At 44.7% G+C, this 21,920-nt stretch overlaps 1 protein-coding gene across 4 annotated transcripts in view; it reads left to right on the top strand.

The window, feature by feature from the left end:
* ABCD4 (ATP binding cassette subfamily D member 4) overlaps positions 1-21,920 on the top strand; it is a 179,901-nt gene that overhangs the window by 64,626 nt on the left and 93,355 nt on the right. For all 4 annotated transcript variants that reach the window (XM_085626767.1, XM_085626769.1, XM_085626768.1 and 1 more), the window contains 3 exons: positions 6,387-6,512; positions 6,881-6,931; positions 21,414-21,508. In XM_085626767.1, the coding sequence (XP_085482893.1) occupies positions 6,387-6,512; positions 6,881-6,931; positions 21,414-21,508 (272 nt within the window). The remainder of the gene's footprint in view (positions 1-6,386; positions 6,513-6,880; positions 6,932-21,413; positions 21,509-21,920) is intronic.

Consider the following 21,920-nt stretch of genomic DNA (forward strand, 5'->3'; position numbering starts at 1 on the left):
AAAGGAACAGACACAAATATTAAGTGTGCTGGTGCTTGGAGACTGAAAAGAGGCCTTTAGATCAGACATGTGGAGTTATTATGAAGGAGCAAAGCATGAGAAGACCATTCCAGAAATAACACAAGGAAGTTCTGCTTCATAGGAAGAGTGGTCAATGTGCATCACCATGAGATGGTGACTACGAAGGAATGGCTGCTCTTTGTCCATTAAGTGTCACCCTGGTCATCCTGTCCTGACAGACAGGATTCTAAAAGTTCAAAGTTTAACAGTATTGCGGTTGGTTTCTGGATTTGTGGGGTGCAATATGTAAGGTGGACTGAGCGTTAGGATGAAGTGTGTGCAACATCTGAGTGCTGAGTGTTGTGACTGAATCCTGTGATTAGAAGGGGTGGTTGTTGTGTGCATGTAAATCACCCCTAGTGACTGCCCTAGTAGCCCTCCAAACAGGGTGCTTAATATTAAAAAATAAAAGCATTTTCGCTTTGTGTTTAACATGCTCTGAAAGTGAAAACATGAAATTGCTGCATTCTCTGTAGTAAGGCCATTGGTCCTATTGACTAACATGTAGTTTCACTAGCCACTGCGCTAAGTACTAACTTCCATTTGGAACCACCAAAGATGTTACTGCAAGGTATCAAATTACTCATTAAATTAAACCCAACTCATTACTGGAATCGGATTTAAAGTAACTTTTAATAGAATAGTGACTTGAAATAGTCACCACTTTGTTGCCCAACCCTCCTGTAGCCTTTCCTCTATATCTACTAATGTTGTCATTGGATATAAGATGCTGCCCCCTGCTAGGAAGTGTGAAGTGCTCCCACAAACAGGGAATAAAGAAAATTACTAAAAGGAGGAGGTGTGACCTCCTCCAGCAAGATGAATACCAGGCGATTGCCATAGATGGCCTTGCTTCAAAGAGGCTACTGCCTCATTAAAGCAAATGGCAATCACACCTTTGCCTGTCCACTCCTTTGTGTAGGCAGACAGGCTGGCATCTCTTCCAGAGGGGAGAATCCTGTTGCAGAACTGGTTTTCCAGGAGGAGTGGTTCATTATGCTGGGAATACCCCTGGGGTGTACCTAGGGCTCCTCACAGGGGAAAAAGGATTTTGTCATCTTGGTTTAAGGTGGAGAGGGGTGATCCTGGGATTGTCTGACTGCCATACCTCAAGTAAGTGACATAAGTGGTAAGAGTAGCCTGGTGGGAACTGTTAACCTACTGGCTAGTGGGTCCTCTCCTCCCTCAAACCAGAAGATGGCTGAAACGTGGCACTCCAGACCCCCAGTCCTCAGATCACTGTTGGACAAGCAAGAAGACAGAAAAAGGAAGGTCCTGCTGCTTCCTGACCCAGCAAAGAGAGGCTGCACTAAAGACTGAACTGCACCTGCTGAACCCAAGAGACCCGCAAAGAGGACTGATCCTGCAATAGCCACTTGTGGAAAAAGGATTCATTTGTGCCAGGAAATAAGAAATGACTCCAAGGACTACGGGGTTAGTACCTTGTAATGCACGATGGACACAGAAGCTGAAGGAAGGATGCACTTCTGAGATCCCAGCTGCCCAGGATCTCCTGCCGCCGCTGGACTCCAAAGTGCCTGCTGGGAGACAAAGAGTTCTGACTTGTCCGAGGTGTCCCCCAGTCTATGGAACCTGGAGCCATCTTTGAAGTGGACCCTGGTCCTCCTTCAAGAAAGAGACACTCACCAGGTGGACAACGCAGAAGACCTCTGTAACTAGATACCAGTCAAATGGTGGCAACTGGACCTGCACTAGGCTCCACCACTGAGGCAGCGTATGAGATCGAGTTCTGAGGCCAGAGATGACCCCCCAAAGTACGTAAACACTGGGGTGGACCCAGGAATACTCCATGCATCTCTTTAACAGCTCAATCATCTTCTCAGCAGCTTGCATCCTCAGCATCAAGATCCCTTCTTTTCTGTAATCGCGATCTAGGTGAAATCTTCTGTGGGGACCCTGAGACAGTTGGACCCGACGGCTAACTGTCTCCCTGGACCTAAGTGGTCTCTGCGACTTGCTCCGAACCCATAGTGTCCAGTCCAAGAGAGGATGCTCAAGAACCACAATGCTGATTACAAAGATTTATTGGAACTTAAAATAATTTACTTACATTTTAAAAATCATATCTCTGGCTCCCTTCAATAGATTTCTGGCGTTTTAGTGTTTAACTTAATATAAAAATACATTCTATTTTTATAAATTGGTGTCAGATTTTATTGTGTTGTCTCTTACTTATTAACAGTTTTAATACTTCTAAATGCTTTACACGTGTTCCTATGAATAAGCTTGACAGCTCTGTGCCACAGCTCAGCTACCCAGGACGGAGCGAAGGGGTTTTGTTAAAGCACCTAACTGGACCTACATGGAGATTGGTATGTTATGGTATTATTACATAGTGAGAGCTCTCAACCACACCACACCACATAGTAATCAAATTTGCTATTACAGCTCATTTGGAGACGATTTTTTTTCTTTTGAGAATGTCAGGCGAGCTAAGCCACAGTAAACACCCCAAGCCTCCTAACCCTGAGAGCGGCTAGTCGCCATCAGCCCCTGTATGGTTTTACTAAAACGCTGCTGTGCTCCATACCTGGGAGATGCATTATGCACAGTGTATTTGCACCAACATCAGGTTGAGTTATTTGAAGCAAGCTGCTCAAAGTAGTGAGCATAAGCCCTGGTGGGACCTCAGCCTTTCTGAAAGAAAGAGAAGAGCAGGATGAGGATCAAGCTTGTCAATTCTGAGGTCACTATGGCAGCCTGCACTGCAGGAGCGACACAAGGAGAATTTGAAATGCGTCCATGCTCAAAGCTATAAAATGTTTAACTTTTATTTTATCTATCAAGTTTTAAATAGGGCGAACATGACCCATGAGGGTAACTGAGCGTTTTACAAGTGGGGGAAGTAAGAGATGCGTAAGAGAGAAGAGCAACATCCACATATACGAGAGAGGTGCAAACAGAGAAAACCTTGAGACAGGTTTGAAGGTTGAATGAAATAAATGGTCCAGATGTCATTAGCAATCAATAATATTGCTATCGCTCGCATGAGCCCTCCTAGAGGGTGCTGCAGGGCAACTAAACACATAATAGTTATTAGGCTGAAAATCCATAGTCCACTATGTTTCCTGGATACATGTAATATCGGAGTTAAGGCTACTCAACAGATCTTTTTTTTTTTTTAAAAACTTTATCACAAGAAAAGCCTGACATGTTCCAGGAGTTTACTTCTAACCTACCGTTACATTAGTTGGTATGGCGGGATTCCACAATAATGTTTATAGTTAAGTGCACCAGCCAACCAATTCCAGCGACCAGCATCATCTTCACTAGACAGCATCCTAGCTTTATTATCCTGGTCTAAAACAGATACCCCTCTTCCACCTCACCTACAGAAAGCACCATGTTTTCTGCTGGCCACCTCAGAACATCAATACTGTGATCATGGACCCCCGCCTCATAGGAGAGCTCTTTGTCATGAGTATGATATGTCCAACAATGTATCTTTCTTTTACCCATAAAGTAAGAAATGATGTTGATATCCCGGCTAAAAAAAATACCCAGGTTTGCAAAATCGAATTCACTACTAACTTGGAGCTAAATGTAACTCTTGATCTGTTACCCAGGGATGAATACAAACTTTAAACTTTATGTATATCACTTCTGTGCATCATCTTTAAGCCTTCAATGTCAGGCAGACAGTTCAAAGAAACAATCTGCCATCCTTGGACCTGGAAATATATATGTTGTTACACCGTGGGATAGGCTGTCGATGGCTATAGGCTTTGGATATTTATTGAATATATAATAGTTTGCGCTGAAGAAGTCCATTCTTTGAATGAAACATGTTGGTGGTTTTATGCTGTAATCACTGGATGCTTTTACATGTGAAAATAAATTTAAAAAATAACTGAAAAGTTTTCTTTTGGAATCTGATTTGGACTCAGACCTTTTGTGGTGCATCATGAGTTGATCCTTGAATACATATGACCATATAGTCACATCCTTGAGTAGCGGATCCAATGGATGAATGCCCTCAGTTTTTCAATTTATAGAACATATCTTGAAATACATTTGGGACAAGGGCAACGTGCGGCGTTCATGGCTTGCTGTCCAAGGTTTTTGTAGTATTCATTTTTTAGACTCTTCGGTTGGTTTGACCTCGAGGATCGGTTAAGTAAAAATTAGCAAAAAGGCATCGCTGGTTTTTAATCTGGTTTTACGAAACAGGCTCGAATAGGCACAATGACTTTTAGGGCGTTTAGGTGAAGTAATTTGTTTCGGAGATGATTGGGATTGCTTTTAGATGATCTAGTTGATATTGATCTTCCCGATTACAGCTTTTGTGCTGTCATTGTGGGGCCCAACAAGTAATTCAATAAGTGAGGATGCCAATCCTTCAGAGTAAAAGACACACAATTGATGGACGGAATGCAGAACAAATCAGGACATTCACCCCAGTCAAGAGATCTGGGTTAAATCCGTCATTCTTTTGCTCACCATACCACCCCAGTTTAGACCTGGCCATATGCAAATCAGTCTTGACCCTGTGCCTCATGGGAACAGTCCAGCCTGAACTGCCAAGTCAGGTCCTCCCTGGACCGGAAACAAGCATCCTAGGACCGGTTTCGGGGTTTCACCCCTCTTCAGCCAGGATAACTTAATTCCAGTGGCACAGTGAGCCCAGGACCCACATCTAGGCATACCTGGCGCACTTAGGGCGAGAACGCAAAAGACACTCAAACCGGTCCTAGGATGCTTGGTTCCAGTCCAGGGAGGACCTGGCTTGGCAGTTCGGGCTGGACTGTTCCCATGAGGCACAGGGTCAAGACTGATTTGCATATGCCTGGATTCAAACTGGAATGGCATGGTGAGCAAAAAAACGAAGGATTTAGGCCCAGATCTCTGTACTGGGGTGAATGTATGACATTGTTCTGCATTCTGGCCATCAACTGAAGTTTTTGCATCAATCCTTCAGAGTAAGCAGGATGGAGTACACCCACTAGAGTAGGTCTGGACGAGATGTCTCAAGCCACACCTAGGGTTGCTTTCTAAAACCCACTTGCTGATAAATAAGCTACCTCTTAACACTCTGCTACCAACCTCTTTCTGGCTTGAGCTCACCTGGGGCCATCACTATTGGTAGAATCTGTACCTCACAGAGGAGACTGGTACCTGGAACCAGGGGAGAGCATTAAGCCAGACAGTGGATTTCGGGGCATGAGCACTCCTGACCTCTTCCGAGACAGGCACTAGATATGAGTAAAAATTGATGATCACAATAATAAAAGATCCCCCTTCTTACTTTTTAATAATACGAAGAGCTGCCAAATGTTCAAATTTCACAAATAAGGTATTGCACCAGTCAAGCTTTATTGCTGTATTTCCCTACCCGTCCAGCGGAGAGGGGTCCCATTTCCTCTGCTTGTTTGGCCTTTGACACCCTTGCTATGTTACTGCTTACCTTCCACCCTGGGGTTGTTCCTTTGTGTGAGTGTGGACAGGTGTATTGTAGATGAACTGGGGGATGATTAATAGAGGGAGAGATTTTCCAGCCTTCAGGAGGGTTTACCTTCATGAAAGGCAAACCGTTCCCCACACGCCCTCTCTAAACATTACAGTTCAAAATAAGTGACTTCAGTTGTCTGCATGCATGAACGCTCCACTCGCCTCTTCTTCTCTGGACACTTCTTGTGTGTGCAGTGAGTGTGACTTGTATTTAGCTGCCTGTGTGCTGGAGACTTGCAGAGCATCTACTCTGCTCTCATTTTGTGAGGGAGTCCTGCAACTTCTGCCTACCAGCTATGCTACTATCCTTGCAAAGCAAAGGAGACTTGTACAGCTTCTGCCCGTGTCAACTGTTTATGTGGTAAAAGGCAAACCAGCTACTACCTGTATTGTCTGGGCTGTGAAGAAAGCTTGCAAAATAGCTTCTGTGCTGTACCTTGTGTGAGGGAGCATAGCTCAGACGTGGGTCCCGTGCTCTCCGTGCCACTGGAGTCAAGCTAGCCTGGCTGATGAGGGGTGAAACCCCGAAACCAGTCCCAGGATGCTTGTTTACGGTCCAGGGAGGACCTGGCCTGGCAGTTCGGGCTGTACTGTTCCCATAGGGAGGAGGGTCAAGACTGATTTGCATATGGCTGGGTTTAAACTGGAATGGCATGGGGAGCAAAAAACTATGGATTTAGGCCCAAATCTCTGTACTGGGATGAATGTTTGACATTGTTCAATATTCTGTCCATCAATTGTTCTTTTTGCGCGAGTTTCAAGACCCAGCTGGTCTCTGTATCTTTCTTTCACACGCTTTCTACTTGTGTTTCCTGCTGAGATGCCCTGTGTTTTTCAGCCTCTTTTTTTCTCTTCAGCACTGGTTGGCTCGGACCTGTGAGTATCTTTGGATACTTTGTCATTGGGACAGTTGTCAACAAGATCCTGATGGGACCCATCGTATCAACATTGGTGCAGCAGGAGAAGCTGGAGGGAGATTTCAGGTAAGTTTGTTATTTCTCCTTGTCTCCTAATTGGTCTTGCCTTGTTGTCCCTGTCATCTGAGGTGGCGGGGAGAGGAGAGGTCAGTCTTACCAGCATACATGTTTGTGGTAGATAGTCTGTGAAAGGGGATGGACTTCACATTAGTCTTTCATGTGTAGATGTGTACGTCTTAATTTTAGCACATGTGTGTGGCATAGAACTTTGGCAAGTGTTGATCTGGAATTTTAATATGGGAAGTTCCTTAAAGTTCTATGAGTGCCAGGACCTTACCTCCAGTATGAGGTCTGGCACAGCCATTGGTATTCACGCTGGCTTTTGTAGGTTGCTAGATTGTGCGATTATCATCTGTTGTTTTTTTTCTGCCCAGGTTCAAGCACCTACAGATCCGAGTAAATGCAGAGTCAGCGGCCTTCTACAGGTGAGCAACTGCATCAGAGGTCACCTGTCCCTCCCCCCCCCCCCCCCCCCCCCCCCCACTATTGTTATATGGACATGGTATGTCCTCTTCCCCTAGAGGTTTTTTTAAAAACTTTTTTTAAATTAAACCACAGAAACAAACAAACTTAGGTGCATAAGGTGGTCTGCGTACACGTATCTACTTGGTGTGCCCTGCCAAGTATCCCCAACACATCACATAAAGTAATGCATTAAAGAATCTTGATCGATTGTTTAAAACATCATATAACAATGGAATATTATAAGTGTACAGTCAAAGGTTGGATCAACCCATGTGTTGGTACAGATACATACAAATATCTTATTAACCATCCGTGCCTCTATCTTCATCACTTGGTACATGCACAGGAGCCAGGAAACAATCAGATAACCCTGCCCACACCTCGATATCCTCCTGTAACTTCCCATCGGTTTTACAGCTCTCATCTGAGTCTCTTCTGCGAGGGACCAATCCTCTTCCTGTAGAGTTAACTGTCGGGACCCTTCATCATTTCTGCTCCACATGATGTGCTTGACCCCTTCCTTCTCTCTCATTTGGTCCTTGTTAATCCCCTGTTGTTTGTCCTCCTGTCTGCTGCCAGGGTTGGACTGGGACAGATGCACGTAGATCTTTAAGTTGTAGCTTTATTTGCTGGTTGTTTGTTATACACAATAAAGTCCACTTTGCAAATGGCATTTGCCCTGAGCAGTAAAAATTTAGCAGAGCCCTGAGTAGTTTCACCAAGTAAAATCTGATCATCTTTTCCTTAGTCTGCTTTCCCTGCCTTGTTCTTTCGCTTGTCTGTGTGTACACTTCTCTGGTTATACTGTGATCTCTGACTCTGAAGAGTAAGAGAAAAGAAAGGAGGCAGGAGATCGGAGAAGAACAGATAGTTAAAGAGATCATTGTGTGTAAGAGAAGTTAAGTAGATGGAGAAGGGATGTACAGAATGAACTTTCGATAGCAGAGTGAGGTTGGGAGAGACAAAAAGTAAAGAAGAAAAAAATTAAGTGGCCAGAAAGAAATATACTGAGCAGTAGGAAGAAGTAGGTAAAGATTTGTAGAAAGATGGCTAACTTTTTTTAAGTGAGGTAGAGTGGTATAGAGAGCTAGAAAATCAGAGAAGGCAATGGAGAGAGATGTGGAGTGCACTGAGAATGGGGTGCACTGAAGGACGAGGGAGAGAAAAGGGAAAGGTAGAAAGAGAGGTGAGTTAGGTAGAGGTAGAAAGGCAGAAGGGTGATGTGGTGAAAGAAGTATAGAGAAATGCAAGGGGGAGGCAAAATGAGAAGACTTATAGAAAGACAGTTGATGTACAGAGAGCATGAGCTATAGGAAATTGTAGAGACAGATTGTGCCAAAGCATAGAAAGCAAGATGCAGTGCCGAGAGGCAGAACTGAGGTAGAGAAAGAGAGGTGAGGTTTTCTCACAAGTGGAGTAGGCATAAAAGTATGAGGTAAAAGTTGTGAAGTACAGAGAAAGAGAGGTCAGCTAGAGAAGAGGGAGAGAGATTGAGGAAGGCACAATGGAAGAAACAGGTGAAGAGAGAGTGAAGTAAAGAATGGTGGTAGAAAGAGGTATATTGAGAGAGTGATGAGGTAGGTGAGGTAAAGAGAGTTGAGACAGAGTGGGGGTAGATGCATAGAGAAGAGAGAAAGTGAAGTAATGAGAGAGATAAGGTTGAAAAGGTGACGTAAAGGTAGAGAGAGAAAGATGTTCTAATGTTTTAAAATGTAAACCAACCATCTGCCTTTGATCGCAAGGATTAAAGCAAGGCATGTCCAGTGGCAAATTGAAGAGAAAAAAATCTGTTTTATGCACACCAATATCACTTTACCAGAGGGAACTTTGAAATGTGGGGCCTTTTGAAAAATGGAACCGGGGGTAATTGCCCACGTTGCACTTTTAAAAACAGCTCTGCATTAGAAATCTATGTTGTTATGTAAACTAATCTTCACTGATGCCTTTTCTGTAGCTATGTTCTGAGGATTCTCTCCTTGATAGTTGTTTTGTATCTACTCGCGTCTATGAACGATTACTATGGATCTTGGCACTGAAAAATCAAACCCAGAATCCCCTTCTAGGTGAACCTTCCTCTGCTTATAGAGAACAGTTCTGCTGGTGACTTCGTTGTTAACTTCTGGGCTCCAAGGCTTGGTCTTCTCCTTTCTCCAAAATATCCTTCAGGGCAGTGCAGTCTACCGGATTTCTTGGGACAACCTTACAGATAATGATGCCTGGTTTGTCTGGGTTTATATGGTGACCCTGGTTTGATGCCTGGTTCACCCAATTTATCAGCATTGACCCTTAATGTGCCGGGTTATTTGGTATAATCCTTGTGACAGTGAATGTGCCAGGTTCTTGATGTGTCGCTGCGGATCTCTGTGATGACTGTAGTGTCTTCCCCAGCCCGTAAGCATGCACTATAAATTACGCCACACACAGGAGCTTCAGTTGAGCATAAATGTATTCTCTAGCATTCATCTGCCAAGTGACCAACCGCATCGCTCCCTCTACCACAGCCCCCAACCGCCTCCTTCATATCTTATGTAGTTCCCGTCCCCGGGTCTACTTCACATAGTCAGGGACCTAGTGCTCTTCATGTTAATACACTATACCTTCCTCCCTGCCCCCTCCCCCAGGCCGGTTAGACAAATGTGACAGTCACTAGTCCACTTACATCTCTTCAATCAGTCTGCGGGGACCTTTCTTACAGCTCGAGTGGTCTTAGGTTTGCTGAGGTCCTTCATCACTAGGCAACAGTGATACCAGTTCTGACTCTGGGGCTAGATGTGATGGAGTGTTCATCTCAGAGGTGGTCCAGTGAGACTCCGAAAAGTGGGGTATGCGTTTGAAATGTGACGTGTCCCTAGTGATAGACTTACCTAGACGATTTGCTGTCACCATGTGTCCTTTGCGCTCCACAACCTGGAGAAGATCCACTAGGAATGGGGTGTCTGTTTTTAGTTTTTGCTCTGTTTTACCATTACACATTCTCCTTTGTCAAAGACTATTTCCTGGGCATGCCGGCGTTTATTGGCATATACTTTCATCCTGCTCTTATGAACGGTATCCGTGCTACCAAGTTGGTCAGCGACCATTGACTGATCTGAGGTCCATTGAGGTATTTTATTTCTGATCGCTCTTCCAAATAAGAACATGGCTTGAGTCTCACCTGTTGTGGAGTAAGGGGTCGCTCGATAGGCCCTGAAAACCTGGCACAATGCTTTGTTTAAGTCTGTCCCTTCCATTGAGGCTTGTTGCACCACTCTCTTGAGGGTGCCCATAAATCTTACGACTACACCAATTGCTTAAGGCCTCAACTTTGTGCTCTGTTGGTGTTTGGAGTTGAGATGCGTGAGGAATTCCTTGAGTTCCTTGCTGCTGAAGGGTGAACCGTTGTCAGACTTGAGGATCTCGAGGATGGCCTAGGTTGCGAAGATGTCATCAACCTTTCAATAACTTTGTTGTGGGTTGTTGAGGGGGAAACCAGAATAATCGTCTATGACTACCATGAGGTGTTGCCCATCCCCCAGCCGTCCAAAGAAGTCAACTGTGACTCAGATATTGTCAACGGACGCTTGGTCATTTTTTAGGACAGGCAATTGAAGATATGACATGCTTTCAGTTCTCTCTCCACACTCTCATCTAACCTAGGGAACCACACCCTTTCCCTTTGCGCTCTTTTTGTGGCCACAATGCTTCAGTGTCCCTCATGGGCCAGCTCTGTGACCCTTTGCCTAAGGCTTTCAGGAATGACGATTCTTGAGCCTCCCACTGTTATTCCCTCTTGGGTGACTGCCTGGTCATCCTGTACATTTCAGAATTTTTGAAACGCCTTCTGGTTAGTAAGATGTTGGGTGTTATGTCTCCACAATTGTGTCTTGATGAGTCCTTTGATTATAGCCATGTCCTATTCATTGATGACTACAGCGATCTGGTCTACAAACAGAATCAAGGGTGTGCTTAACCTTAAGATGAATTTGAGGTACTCTTCAGCAACCCCTGACATTAATCTTTGGAAATGGAGCGGTGCTCAAGAAAAGCAATCCACAGGGTTTTGGTCTTTCCCTGGTTTGTGACAGATCTCATAATCGTATTCCTGCAGCTGCAACCCCCATTGTTCGATGCGAGGAGGCATCTTAGCCTTTGGGCTTCCAAATATGGTGAGCAAAGCCTGGTGATTTGTGAAAACAGTGAATCTTGTCCCATAGAGGGACATGTGGAAGTGTTTGCAGGCTTTCACAACAGCCAGTCTCTCCTCTGACTGAGAGTAGGCACGTTTTGCGTCAGATAGGCTTCACCTGACATATGCCATTACATGTCTCTGGGCATCAGGATGGCTGCTATTTTGAGCAAGGATGGCCCCTAGCTCCACTGGGCTGGTGTCCACAGTGACCTCAGTGTGCAGGTTGGGGTTGAAGTAGGCCATTACTGTCACATTTTCAATTGTGCATTTCATCTCCTTGAAACTCTGGTTGCATTTGGTTGACCACTGAAATGGAACGTTCCTCTTTGTTAGGTCTCTCAATGGGGCACTCACTGTAATGAAGTCACGAATGCAACGTCAGAAATAACTGGCTAAGCCCAGGAAGGACAGCAGCATGGCAACATCTTGAGGAGGGCAGCTGGATGACAGTGCTTGCACCTTGTCGGAAACTGGGTTCATGCCACTATCAGAGAATATGTGCTGAAATAATTTAAGTTTGGTTTTATGTAACTCGCACTTCGCTGCATTCAAGGTGAGGCTGGCATTTGCAAGGAACTGGCACACTTGTGTGAGTCCTTTGGCATGTTCTCTTTGTGTACTTCCAAAGACCAGGATATCATCACTATAATTGAAGGCATTTAAAACTGGTTAGATTACTCTGCGAAAAACATCCTGGAATATTTCACCAACCGAAGATACTCCAAAACTCAGTCTCTTATACCTGAATAAACCAACAGGAGTGGAAAAGGTGGTAATATATCCGCAGTTTTCTTCCAACTCGGGGATGCCTGCTATGTGAGGACCGGGATACCTTTCCCTCTGTTGCTGTGTTTGGCTGGCACATGTTGACACAAATGTGTGCTGCTCCACTACTGTCTTTCTTCGGTACTACTTCTATGGGCAAGACCCACAGGGTGGAGCCTGTGGAGCGTTCAATAACGTCATGCTTTAGAAGTGCTGTCAATTTTTTCCCTACTGCTTCTTGCAAGTGAAAAGCGACCCTTCGGTGCAACTGGGCAACAAAGCGGATATATTCATTGATGTGGAACTGCACCCTCATCTCCTTTCAGCTTCCCTAAGCCATGGAATAATGGATAGAACTGCTTTGTGATGTCAGAATGAGTGAACGGGTGATAGTTGATGGATATCAAACCCATGTTTGCTGCAGTGGCATGATGTTGATTGGTGTTGCAGTGTCGATAATAAACAGGATGTGGTTACCGTTTACCTTTAATGTGATACTTGGAGAGTGTCCTAGTGAGGTTCTGGGTTTCATCTGATGGGGCTCTTCCACGTTTTTGTCTACTTCACTGGCAGCTAGCCCCACATGGAATAGTGGTGTTTGGTCGACTTCATCAGCAAGTAGCCATCACGAAGAGTTGTTGTGTGATGAAGTTGATGAAGATTGGCTTTGTTTGGCCTCTCTGCCTTACGTAACTGATGTTGACGTGAGTTCTTGTGAGCGTGATGAGATTGGCTTTGGCTATCTCTGATGTCCATCTTTTAGCTGCGTCCTGATGCACTTGGCTTCTCTCGGGCACGACAAACAATTATAAAGTGATTCTCTTTCCCACAGCCCTTAAAGATTTGACATGAGTTGAACACTTGCCATCATGGGGAAATGAGAAACCACAGCGGAAGCATAGCTTTGTCTATTTTGTAAATGTCGACTTAGGTGAGTCTGCTCTGTACTTGTTTTTGCTCCTTGTGGTTAATGACGATTCGCTGTGTGCAGTCCCAGCATCCATGTTGGCTGCTTGTCGATCTCCTTGTTCCTCTGCTGTTGCAGCCATCTTTTTCTAGACTGAGAGTCTCACGTAACATGCGTCTTCTGAAGGAATCGGAGGCAGCCATCGATGGCTCAGCCGCACATGGCTATATTCATGAAATCACAGAATTTGCAATGCTTGGTGAGCGAGTCAAGTCTCTACAAACTCGCCCAGTGCTTTGCCAGTCTGTTGGCGGGCTTTGTTGAAAATATATCTTTTGTAATCAACATTCGGTGTAGGGTTGAATTTGACTTCTAATACTTTTTACTTTCCGGTACGATGGTGCGTCAGCACTTTTTTTTAGCATTTCTTTTATGCCATCTCCTGCCAGATTCTTCATATATTTGATGATCTTGCCATCATCTTCCTCCTCAAGTGCAGCTACAAAGTCATTAAATGTTTCAGTCGATGCAGCCCATCTGGCACTAATGTTCTCCTTCTTTGCAGTGTCAAATAGTGGTGGTGGTTTTAAGAACTCTGCCGCATTTTATTTTGCGTTACTCTTTTGCGCCATGGCGTCAATATGTGCCTCGCCACTTGTTGTAATAAATGGTGTGGCTCATCAAGTTCTAATGTTTCCAGCCGGGCATGGGTGCATGTGGTTAAGCTCATCCAGTCTTTTGAAAGCAGGAATGCTTCTTTTGTTTTCTTTTCTTATATTTTCTTCTTTTTTTGTTTCTCACATTGCCTGGATAGTTGCTCCCTTGGCCTGTGCTGATAATGCAGCAGGATATTAGCTGGAACGTCTCATGCAGGTGTTGGCTGTTCTCTAATGGATTCCATCTTGAGTGACGCACATGCACGCGTTGCCATGCAGAGTTTCAGGCCGCTTCTGCTGCACAGCCAGAGCGATGCGCTGCGTCAGGCCTCTTCACCAACTACTGTGCACGCAGGTCAGTGCGGTGCGTCTCTCCGTCAACCTCACCGGCAGTATCAGCGGGTGCTCACGAGCACGCTTCTCTGCAAGGCCTCTGACTGCTTCCAAGGTGATGTACTGGCTGGGGCTTCCACGCCATGTGCGCCAGTCATGGACTGCGTTGCAGTGACTCTGGCACGCGCGGTATGTGCGGGCAGCTTGCCATATCATTGCAGGCTCTCCACGAGAGCAGTCTTGTTCTTCATGGGTGCATGTACCCTACTTGTCGCCAGATGTAACATCTTCCACAGCCTAGGAGCATGAAATAAAGATTACGCACACACAGGATTTTCAGTTGAGCACAACTTTATTCTCTATCATTCATCTGCAAAGTGACCAATCGCGTCACTTCCTAAACCACTCCCCCACCCCACAACAACCTCCTTCATATCTTGCGTAGTTCCTTCCTGCCCCCAGGTCTGCTTCACATAGTCAGGGTCCAAGTGCTCTTCGTGTTAATACGCTACAATGACTCCTAGGTTTCTAATATGACACTCCACCGTAGTAACCTGTAAGGACTCTTGCTCCGCCCACCCTCGTTTCTTCTGATTTTCTCGAGAGTCTTCCTTCTGTTATCTTTTGCTGGACTTGTATCTGGAAAACAAACACTGGGAGTGTGCACAGTACTGCACCTGCTTCCAGCAGGCCCGGATTTCTCTGATGCTCGATGATCACTGTAACAAGATAGCCGGAGCTCTCGGCACTGGGTTTTATCGCAAGACCCGCTTCGTGAATGTCCGGTGAACCTTCCAAGACAAGCCCTTTAGCCAGCTGTCTCAGAACTATTAGGATCAGTTCCGATTGCCTCCCGGCTTATTAATGGAATTGCTTAACTTGTCCACTCTGCATTCAGCTGAAGGGCGCGGGCCGCGGGGACTCCGTTTGCATTACTGGAATATTTGTGAACGATGATTTCTCAACGCTTTTAATCGAAACCCACTTCACAGTGGTGAAAAGGCATGTCACTTGTTTCTTTGATAACAATTTCTTCGAAATCCTGCAATGTCGAGTTGTCTTCGCTTTCCTGTACTTAGTTCGAAGGAGCCAGCTGCTTGATATTTTTCCAGCATGTTTTCTTGAGATGTAGTTCTCTGCGTTTCCTTCTGTTGTCCACTAGATGACGCTGTCCTATTACATTTATTCATTTGTTTTTATAACGTCCACTATTTTGAAAATGTCAACGCCTTTAAGTAACTGCATGCACACAGGAGCGTAGTAGTTACAAGGGACCCTATTTTGTATTTAATTAATTATTAAAGCGTCTGGACTATAGTCACATAAATATGAATTAACCGAAATCATTAAACTGACGTAAAGATTCCTAGCGAAATCTCCATTTAACAAGACCTGATCAGGGTTTTAGGGAGCTCTCATTCATCGTCGGTTTTACCAGGTATAATGCAGATATGTTAATTTCTTGGTGTGTGGGGGAATGTTTTGTATGTGTTTATTATCAGTTTCTTATATCACCGACCTTTACTCGGGGATTTCTATTTACAGACCATATGTTGGTAGAATGTTACACTTTTGTATTATACAAAATATCAAGGTATCATAGGAGAAAAAATAAACCAATTACAGTGGTAACATAAAAGCATATATAAACTGTTCACAGCTACAGTGACAACAATATGAATTTACATGCAGTGGGCATGTTAACGACTCCTCCCTAGGAACATGGTTTACGGGTCAACATGGGAAGAGTGTGGATAGCCAAGCCCCCCCCCCCCCTGTGCCCGGCTCTCCAGACACATCTTCCCATTCTCATGGCCTACACGCATATGTACCTAGATCTCCACACACGCTCCCACGTTTAGGTTTTGCACTCGGGTAAGACTGCTCCTTTCCTCGCCTTCCGTAGACTGGCCTGCCCAATCTTAGGCTCTTGCTGGGGGAGGAGGGGGGGGGGGGGGGGGGGCGGCTCCGGTGCACACTGGCCTCCATACAAGTGTGTGCCTCCCTGGCCTATAGATTTCTGACTGCCCCGTTTCTTTTGAATCTCCTGTAAATTTCTGACTGCCTCGTGCCTCTCTGTCTGTTTGTCCATCCATTAATGGTACCCTCTAGAATGAATTCTGGCCACAGCCAGGCCCAGCTCCATTCCATGCACCGGGTCGTCTTACGGTTTCCTTGTGTAATGCAATTGTCTGGTTTCGTGAACTTGTGTGGAATCACAGACTAGCTGTGCATCTTGGCCTCTACTGGTCCCCTGATTTTGAATTCAATAACTCCCATACCACCTTCTTCTTCTTTTATTTTTTATTTTTATTAACTAAGTGTGGCTCTACCATGAGGCTGGAATGCTGCTTGGGCCATGTTTCTGCTTGCAGTTGAGACCTTACATCAGGCCAGTTCACCATCACCTTCCAGCTCTTAGCAGGAAGTCCTTACGTGTAGAAATCAGTGGGTGCTCTCTTCCTCTGGGCAGCTGGCGGGGGTGTCTACCAAGTCCCCCTTTACGCCATATTGTTTGAAAAGAGGATGAAGCTACTGCTTGCAGTGTAAAGGCAGAGCCTGAACTGTGGGCGCAGCTGTGGTTGTAAGCCCAGCTACAAGAGGGGAGTTCAATTTCCATAATGCAAACCTGGAGTTAGACTTCCCAGTCATTTATTTACCAATCATCATGAAGCTTGATTGACCATTAAAATAACATTAATTTTGATAAGTTTCCATTTCATGTTGAATTATGGGCACTGTAGTTGTGACTTGCCATCCTAGAGTATGTCCTCTTTTAGGGTGTCAGTCCATTGGCAGTATTGGACATCTAAGCCTGGTGTAGATGCCAGAGAGGTGGTAGTGCAGTCACTGCTGTGACGTTCCTTATTCACATAGGGGAAGAGGGCTGGATGTATGTACCCCCTCTTCTTTGTCCAAAGGCATGGTGGAAGATAAAGTAGTAAGTCTAATTCTGCCTTTGTTTCCTGTGAACTCCTTAAGATGAGAAGCTGTAAAGCTGGCATCTCGCATGTTCTCAGGACTCCCACCTCGTAGAAGAGCTAATGGGGAGGATTCCGGAACGTGTAGTTTCACATGCTGGGATGTAGCGACAGCGGGCATTAGGGTGAATATTGTGCTGACTTCAATTTAGGGTAACCTAGGAACTTGTATAGTGGCAACTCCAGTGTCTTTGTAGTTAGGCCATAATTTGCTCCCATCAGTGGGTATATACAGGGCACCTCGTAATAACCAATGTGCAGTCTCCTGCTGCTTCCTTTCCATGTCTTAGACTGACCACTCTGACAAGGATAACAATAGGGGTCACTTCGGTCCCATTATTTCTTGTACTTCAAAGCTGTGGTCTGTCTTCTCCCTTCCCCTTTTTAGGTCGTGCCTGGGCAGCGCATAGGCAGCTCTGCGAGGCATGCTATATTGGAGTATGTACTTGAAGCCCCGCCCACTATCTGCGCAAATTTGTCATAGGCTTGTGTCATTGTCCTTCTTAAATGCTGGCATCTGATTTGTTTTTAGGCTGGTTAGTCCCTCCTTAGAACTGCCTTGTCTTCATTTGTAACCTCCATTGATAACTGGCTCTTTTACTTCAGTTGTTACACTGTAATTCTTCTTTGGTCTGTAGCAAATGCAAGGATATGATGAACGGAGCGCTGAAACTTTTCATACACTCACCCCAGTCACAGATCTGGCGTGAATCCAACATCATTCTTTAGCTCACTTCACCAGATCAGTTCAGCCCCAGCCATATGCAAATCAGTCTGACCCTGTGCCTCATGGGAACAGTCCAGCCTGAACTGCCAAGCCAGGTCTTCCCTGCACCGGAAACCAGCATCCTGGGACCAGTTTCTGGGTAAAACCCTTCATCAGCCAGGCTAGCTTGAATCCAGCGGCAAAGTGAGCAAGGGACCCATGTCTGGGCATACCTTGCCAACTTAGGGCGAACAAAGCAAACACAAGGAGATGATGGATGGACTGATTTGCATATAGCTGGGTCTGAACTGAGGTGGCGAAGTGAGCTAAAGAATGATGATGGATTCAACCCAGATCTGTGACTGGGGGTGAGTGTCTGAAATGTTTCAGTGCTCCATCCATCATCTCCTTGTGTTTTCTTTGATCTGTAAGCACTATTTTCTTTAATGAGTTTCTCTTACTGCAGGAGGGTCTCGTACGCTGTTGTGACCACCGGCTTGTTTATTTAACTTGTAGCAAACAGGGAGCTCTTCAGGGGTCATGGGAGACAGAAGGGGCAACTCAGCGATGCCTTCAAGCATTTGGAAAATGCAAAAACAACAGTTGATGGGCAGAATGCAGAGCAATGTCATACATTCACCCCAGTACAGAGATCTGGGCCTAAATCCATCGTTTTTTTGCTCACCGTGCCATTCCAGTTTGAACCCAGCCATATGCAAATCAGTCTTGACCCTGTGCCTCATGGGAACAGTCCAGCCCGAACTGCCAAGCCAGGTCCTCCCTGGACTGGAAACAAGCATCCTAGGACCGGTTTCGGGGTTTCATCCCTCTTCAGCCAGGATAGCTTGATTCCAGTAGCATGGAGAGCACAGGACTCACGTCTGAGCATACCCGTCCCACTCGGGGTGACAAATGCAAAAACAACAATTGATGGACAGAATGCAGAACAATGTCATACATTCACCCCAGTACAGAGATCTGGGGCATGGTGAGCAAAAGAATGATGGATTTAACCCAGATCTCTTGACTGGGGGTGAATGTTTTGATTTGTTCTGCATTCCGTCCATCAATTGTGTGTCTTTTGCTTTCTTGCCGTAAGTGCGCCAGGTATGCTCAGACGTGAGTCCTGGGCTCACTGTGCCACTGAAATCAAGCTATCCTGGCTGAAGAGGGGTGAAACCCCGAAACCGGTCCTAGGATGCTTGTTTCCGGTCCAGGGAGGACCTGGTTTGGCAGTTCGGGCTGGACTGTTCCCATGAGGCACAGGGTCAAGACTGATTTGCATATAGCCAGGTCCAAACTGGGATGGCATGGTGAGCAAAAGAATGATGGATTTAACCCAGATCTCTTGATTGGGGGTGAATGTTTTGATTTGTTCAGCATTCCGTCCATCAATTGTGTGTCTTTTGCTTTTATGCATTTGGAATGCAATAGGTCTCACATTTGCGAGAGTTTAAGCTATTGGCATTGTAAATGACACTGCCTTTTATTTATGTTTTAAAAACCAAAACATAAATAAAAGGCATTGTCATTTACAACGCCTATAGCTCAAACTCGTGTAAATGCGAGACCTATGGTCTTGCAGATGCTTGTTTCTACAGTGTCCTGTTGTTCCTCAAGCTTCTTCTCTGTCTTTTTAAGATTTCTCTACCACTATTTGGCCCTTTCTGTTCCTATGTCTTTTTACCCGACAGCCCCTCATCCTTTTCCAATATGGGACGGAGTCTCTGCCCCCTTATCATACCCCTAAGGATGATTGATGGCTGTTCTCCACAGCCTCTTTTACGCTTTACTTTTACATTAATCTCCTTCCTAAGTGTTTACCTACTCCTCGTCATGTTCCACACGAGGGTCTGTTTGTTTTCCATCACCCGTTTCTCCTGTGGGGTTGTCTCCCCTTTGTTCCTTTTACCTCTTTCTCACCCTTAATATATAGTGCTTAGACTCCTGCCTTCACACAGTATCAAAGGAAGCCCTGACTCTCATCACTCATTGTCTTTGAGTACTGATCCACTTGGTACCCCCTATTCCACTGAAGGTCCCCTTTTTTCTTCAATCTCCAAAATGCCTGCTGTTTAATCCTCTACTCTGAAACGTCCTGGTACATCACACCTCATCTGCACCTCCTTTTATAAGTCATGAGTAGCCCATTCTTGTTATTTTTTCACATTCTACTTAATCGTTAGTTTTTGTATGATTCATCACCTTCTCTTCAGTCTGGTGCATTGTATTGTAGCCTTGATGTAGTGCCTGGTACACCTATAGGTGCACCAAGCGCTTTTGGGATAGTTAAGTAAGCATCTACTCAGTTTGTTTTGCATGGTTGTCATATTGCATGTTTGTAGTGTAGCCTGTATGTAGTATCATGCATGTACCCTAAACAGGTTGCAGTGAGTTTTTAGAACTACATTCACATAAAAGTATGCAGCAAGATTTTTGGAGAGGTTCAGTCACAGCTTGTAGTTATGTACGATTTCCTTTGCCAGATCTTTGCCAGGAAATGTCATATGTAGGGATCACGAGCCATCTACAGATACGGCAAAATAGCTATAATTTATTGTTTTTAACTATCCGGTACTTGATACTAATAAGACAACTGTTTTCATGATGTGATTTTTGTATATGTAGATGCACTATTTTTGCAAATGTCTATTTGTTATTCAATAAAAAAAAAACAATAAAGATATATAAACAAAAAAAAGGAAATTCATATGTAGGGAATAGCCATATTTTTAATGCTCTCTGCATTTTGAAATGGCTGTTCATGATCATTGTAATTGCTAGAAAAACTTTTCACAGCTTTGAATGGAGAAATAACCTTGACATGAGCAAAGTTTCCTGACTGAAGGGGCTGATCAGAAGTCCAGTCATTCTGGAGCTGGGTGCCCTTGCAAGTGATCTACTTGCTTCTCAGTGTCTGCCCCTAGCCTTCCTTTGGATGCCTACTGCTTGGTTATTAATTCTGACCACACCCACTCTATGCATCTGATTACCCTCCAGGACATCCCCCTGCCAGCCTTGCTGACTATTTGTCCTCATCATGTACATATTTATTTGCTTTTCTTGGGATCTGTACAAGGGATTTTTGTAATGAAATGTGATCAGTACCATTGGTTGAGATTTTAATTCTGGTAGATCAGTTTTTCCAGAACTGTGGCTCGCGCCCCACTGTTGGATCGCCAGCCGATTTTTGGTGGGTCACAAAAGTCCAAACAATAAATAAAGCAGCCTTTAAATTCTGTACTCATCTTGTCAGTTCTGCCGTGCGTCAAATGTCAGGCTAGGTCTTCTGAAAAAATGCTGCTTATACTTGTAACATGGGGATTGGTGTTTACAAACTCCTCTCACATTGCCGTTAGAGAAAGAAAAGTAAATTATGTGATAATCTTGCTGGGGTACAGAGCGTGTGAAAGGAAAGGCTGCAGGATGCCTTTTTGTTTTGTAGCCCACACCGAGATGTACATTCCTGTAAATGAACTGTACACATTCAGCGGTTAGGAAAGCAGAAATGAAGCACATTTTTTTGTAATTCTGAAGTGTGACGGAAACAAAGATTTTATTAGGACCAATACACTTTACTTGGTGATGCACAAATCATAAATGTTTACTGAAACCCGATTCCCGTATACTATCATTTGTGTGCAATATAGTTTTATCAATAAAACTGTAAGTCTGTGCAAATTTAGTAGACATTTCAGTGGAAAATATGCTGTCTGTAATTGACAGTACGCTACTTCACAATGCTTTAGTTACATTAAGAAATCACCTGCCTCTTCCATTACAACTAGGTGCGTTGCGAAAGTTTATCATTCTAAAACTTGGGTCATTATGTGGAACGTTAGATTTCCCCCCACTCTGGGGGCGAGTGGCAGCAGCTCATCCACCTGTCTCCCTCCTCTTACCTCCCATTGTGTTTTTCTTTTCAGAGCTGGTCAGGTGGAGCACATGCGCACAAACCGGCGGCTGCAGACCCTTCTCCAAACCCAGAGAGACCTGATGTCGAAGGAGCTGTGGTTATACAGTAAGAAGAGATGTGCACAACCTGAGTATTACTCTAAGATACATTTACTTTCTGTTTGACTGGTACCCTGTGATGCTACTAGCCCATGGCTTTCTCCCTTGATTAATCTTGAGGTTTCACACTTTGGAATTCATATTATCTTTCCCTCTCCGAACGTTCCAGTGAGGTGTTGGACCCCCTTACTACTTGCTCAGGATATCATTCAAGTTGAATTTGGTATAAGCGCAATCCTAGTGAATGAGTTATGTGGATGACTCTAGGAACATTTCAGCATGGAAGGCCAGTACCTTCAGGAAGGGTGTGATGCAGCATACTGTTGTGATATACAGAAGTGACTGCAGAAAAGGTTTAATGTAAGGAATCTATAATGCTCGTAACGTGCTACTAATGTGACTGTAAGAAATTTTTAATG

Source organism: Triturus cristatus, chromosome 9, assembly GCF_964204655.1.
Source record: "Triturus cristatus chromosome 9, aTriCri1.1, whole genome shotgun sequence".
In the NCBI taxonomy this organism is placed as follows: Eukaryota; Metazoa; Chordata; class Amphibia; order Caudata; family Salamandridae; genus Triturus; species Triturus cristatus.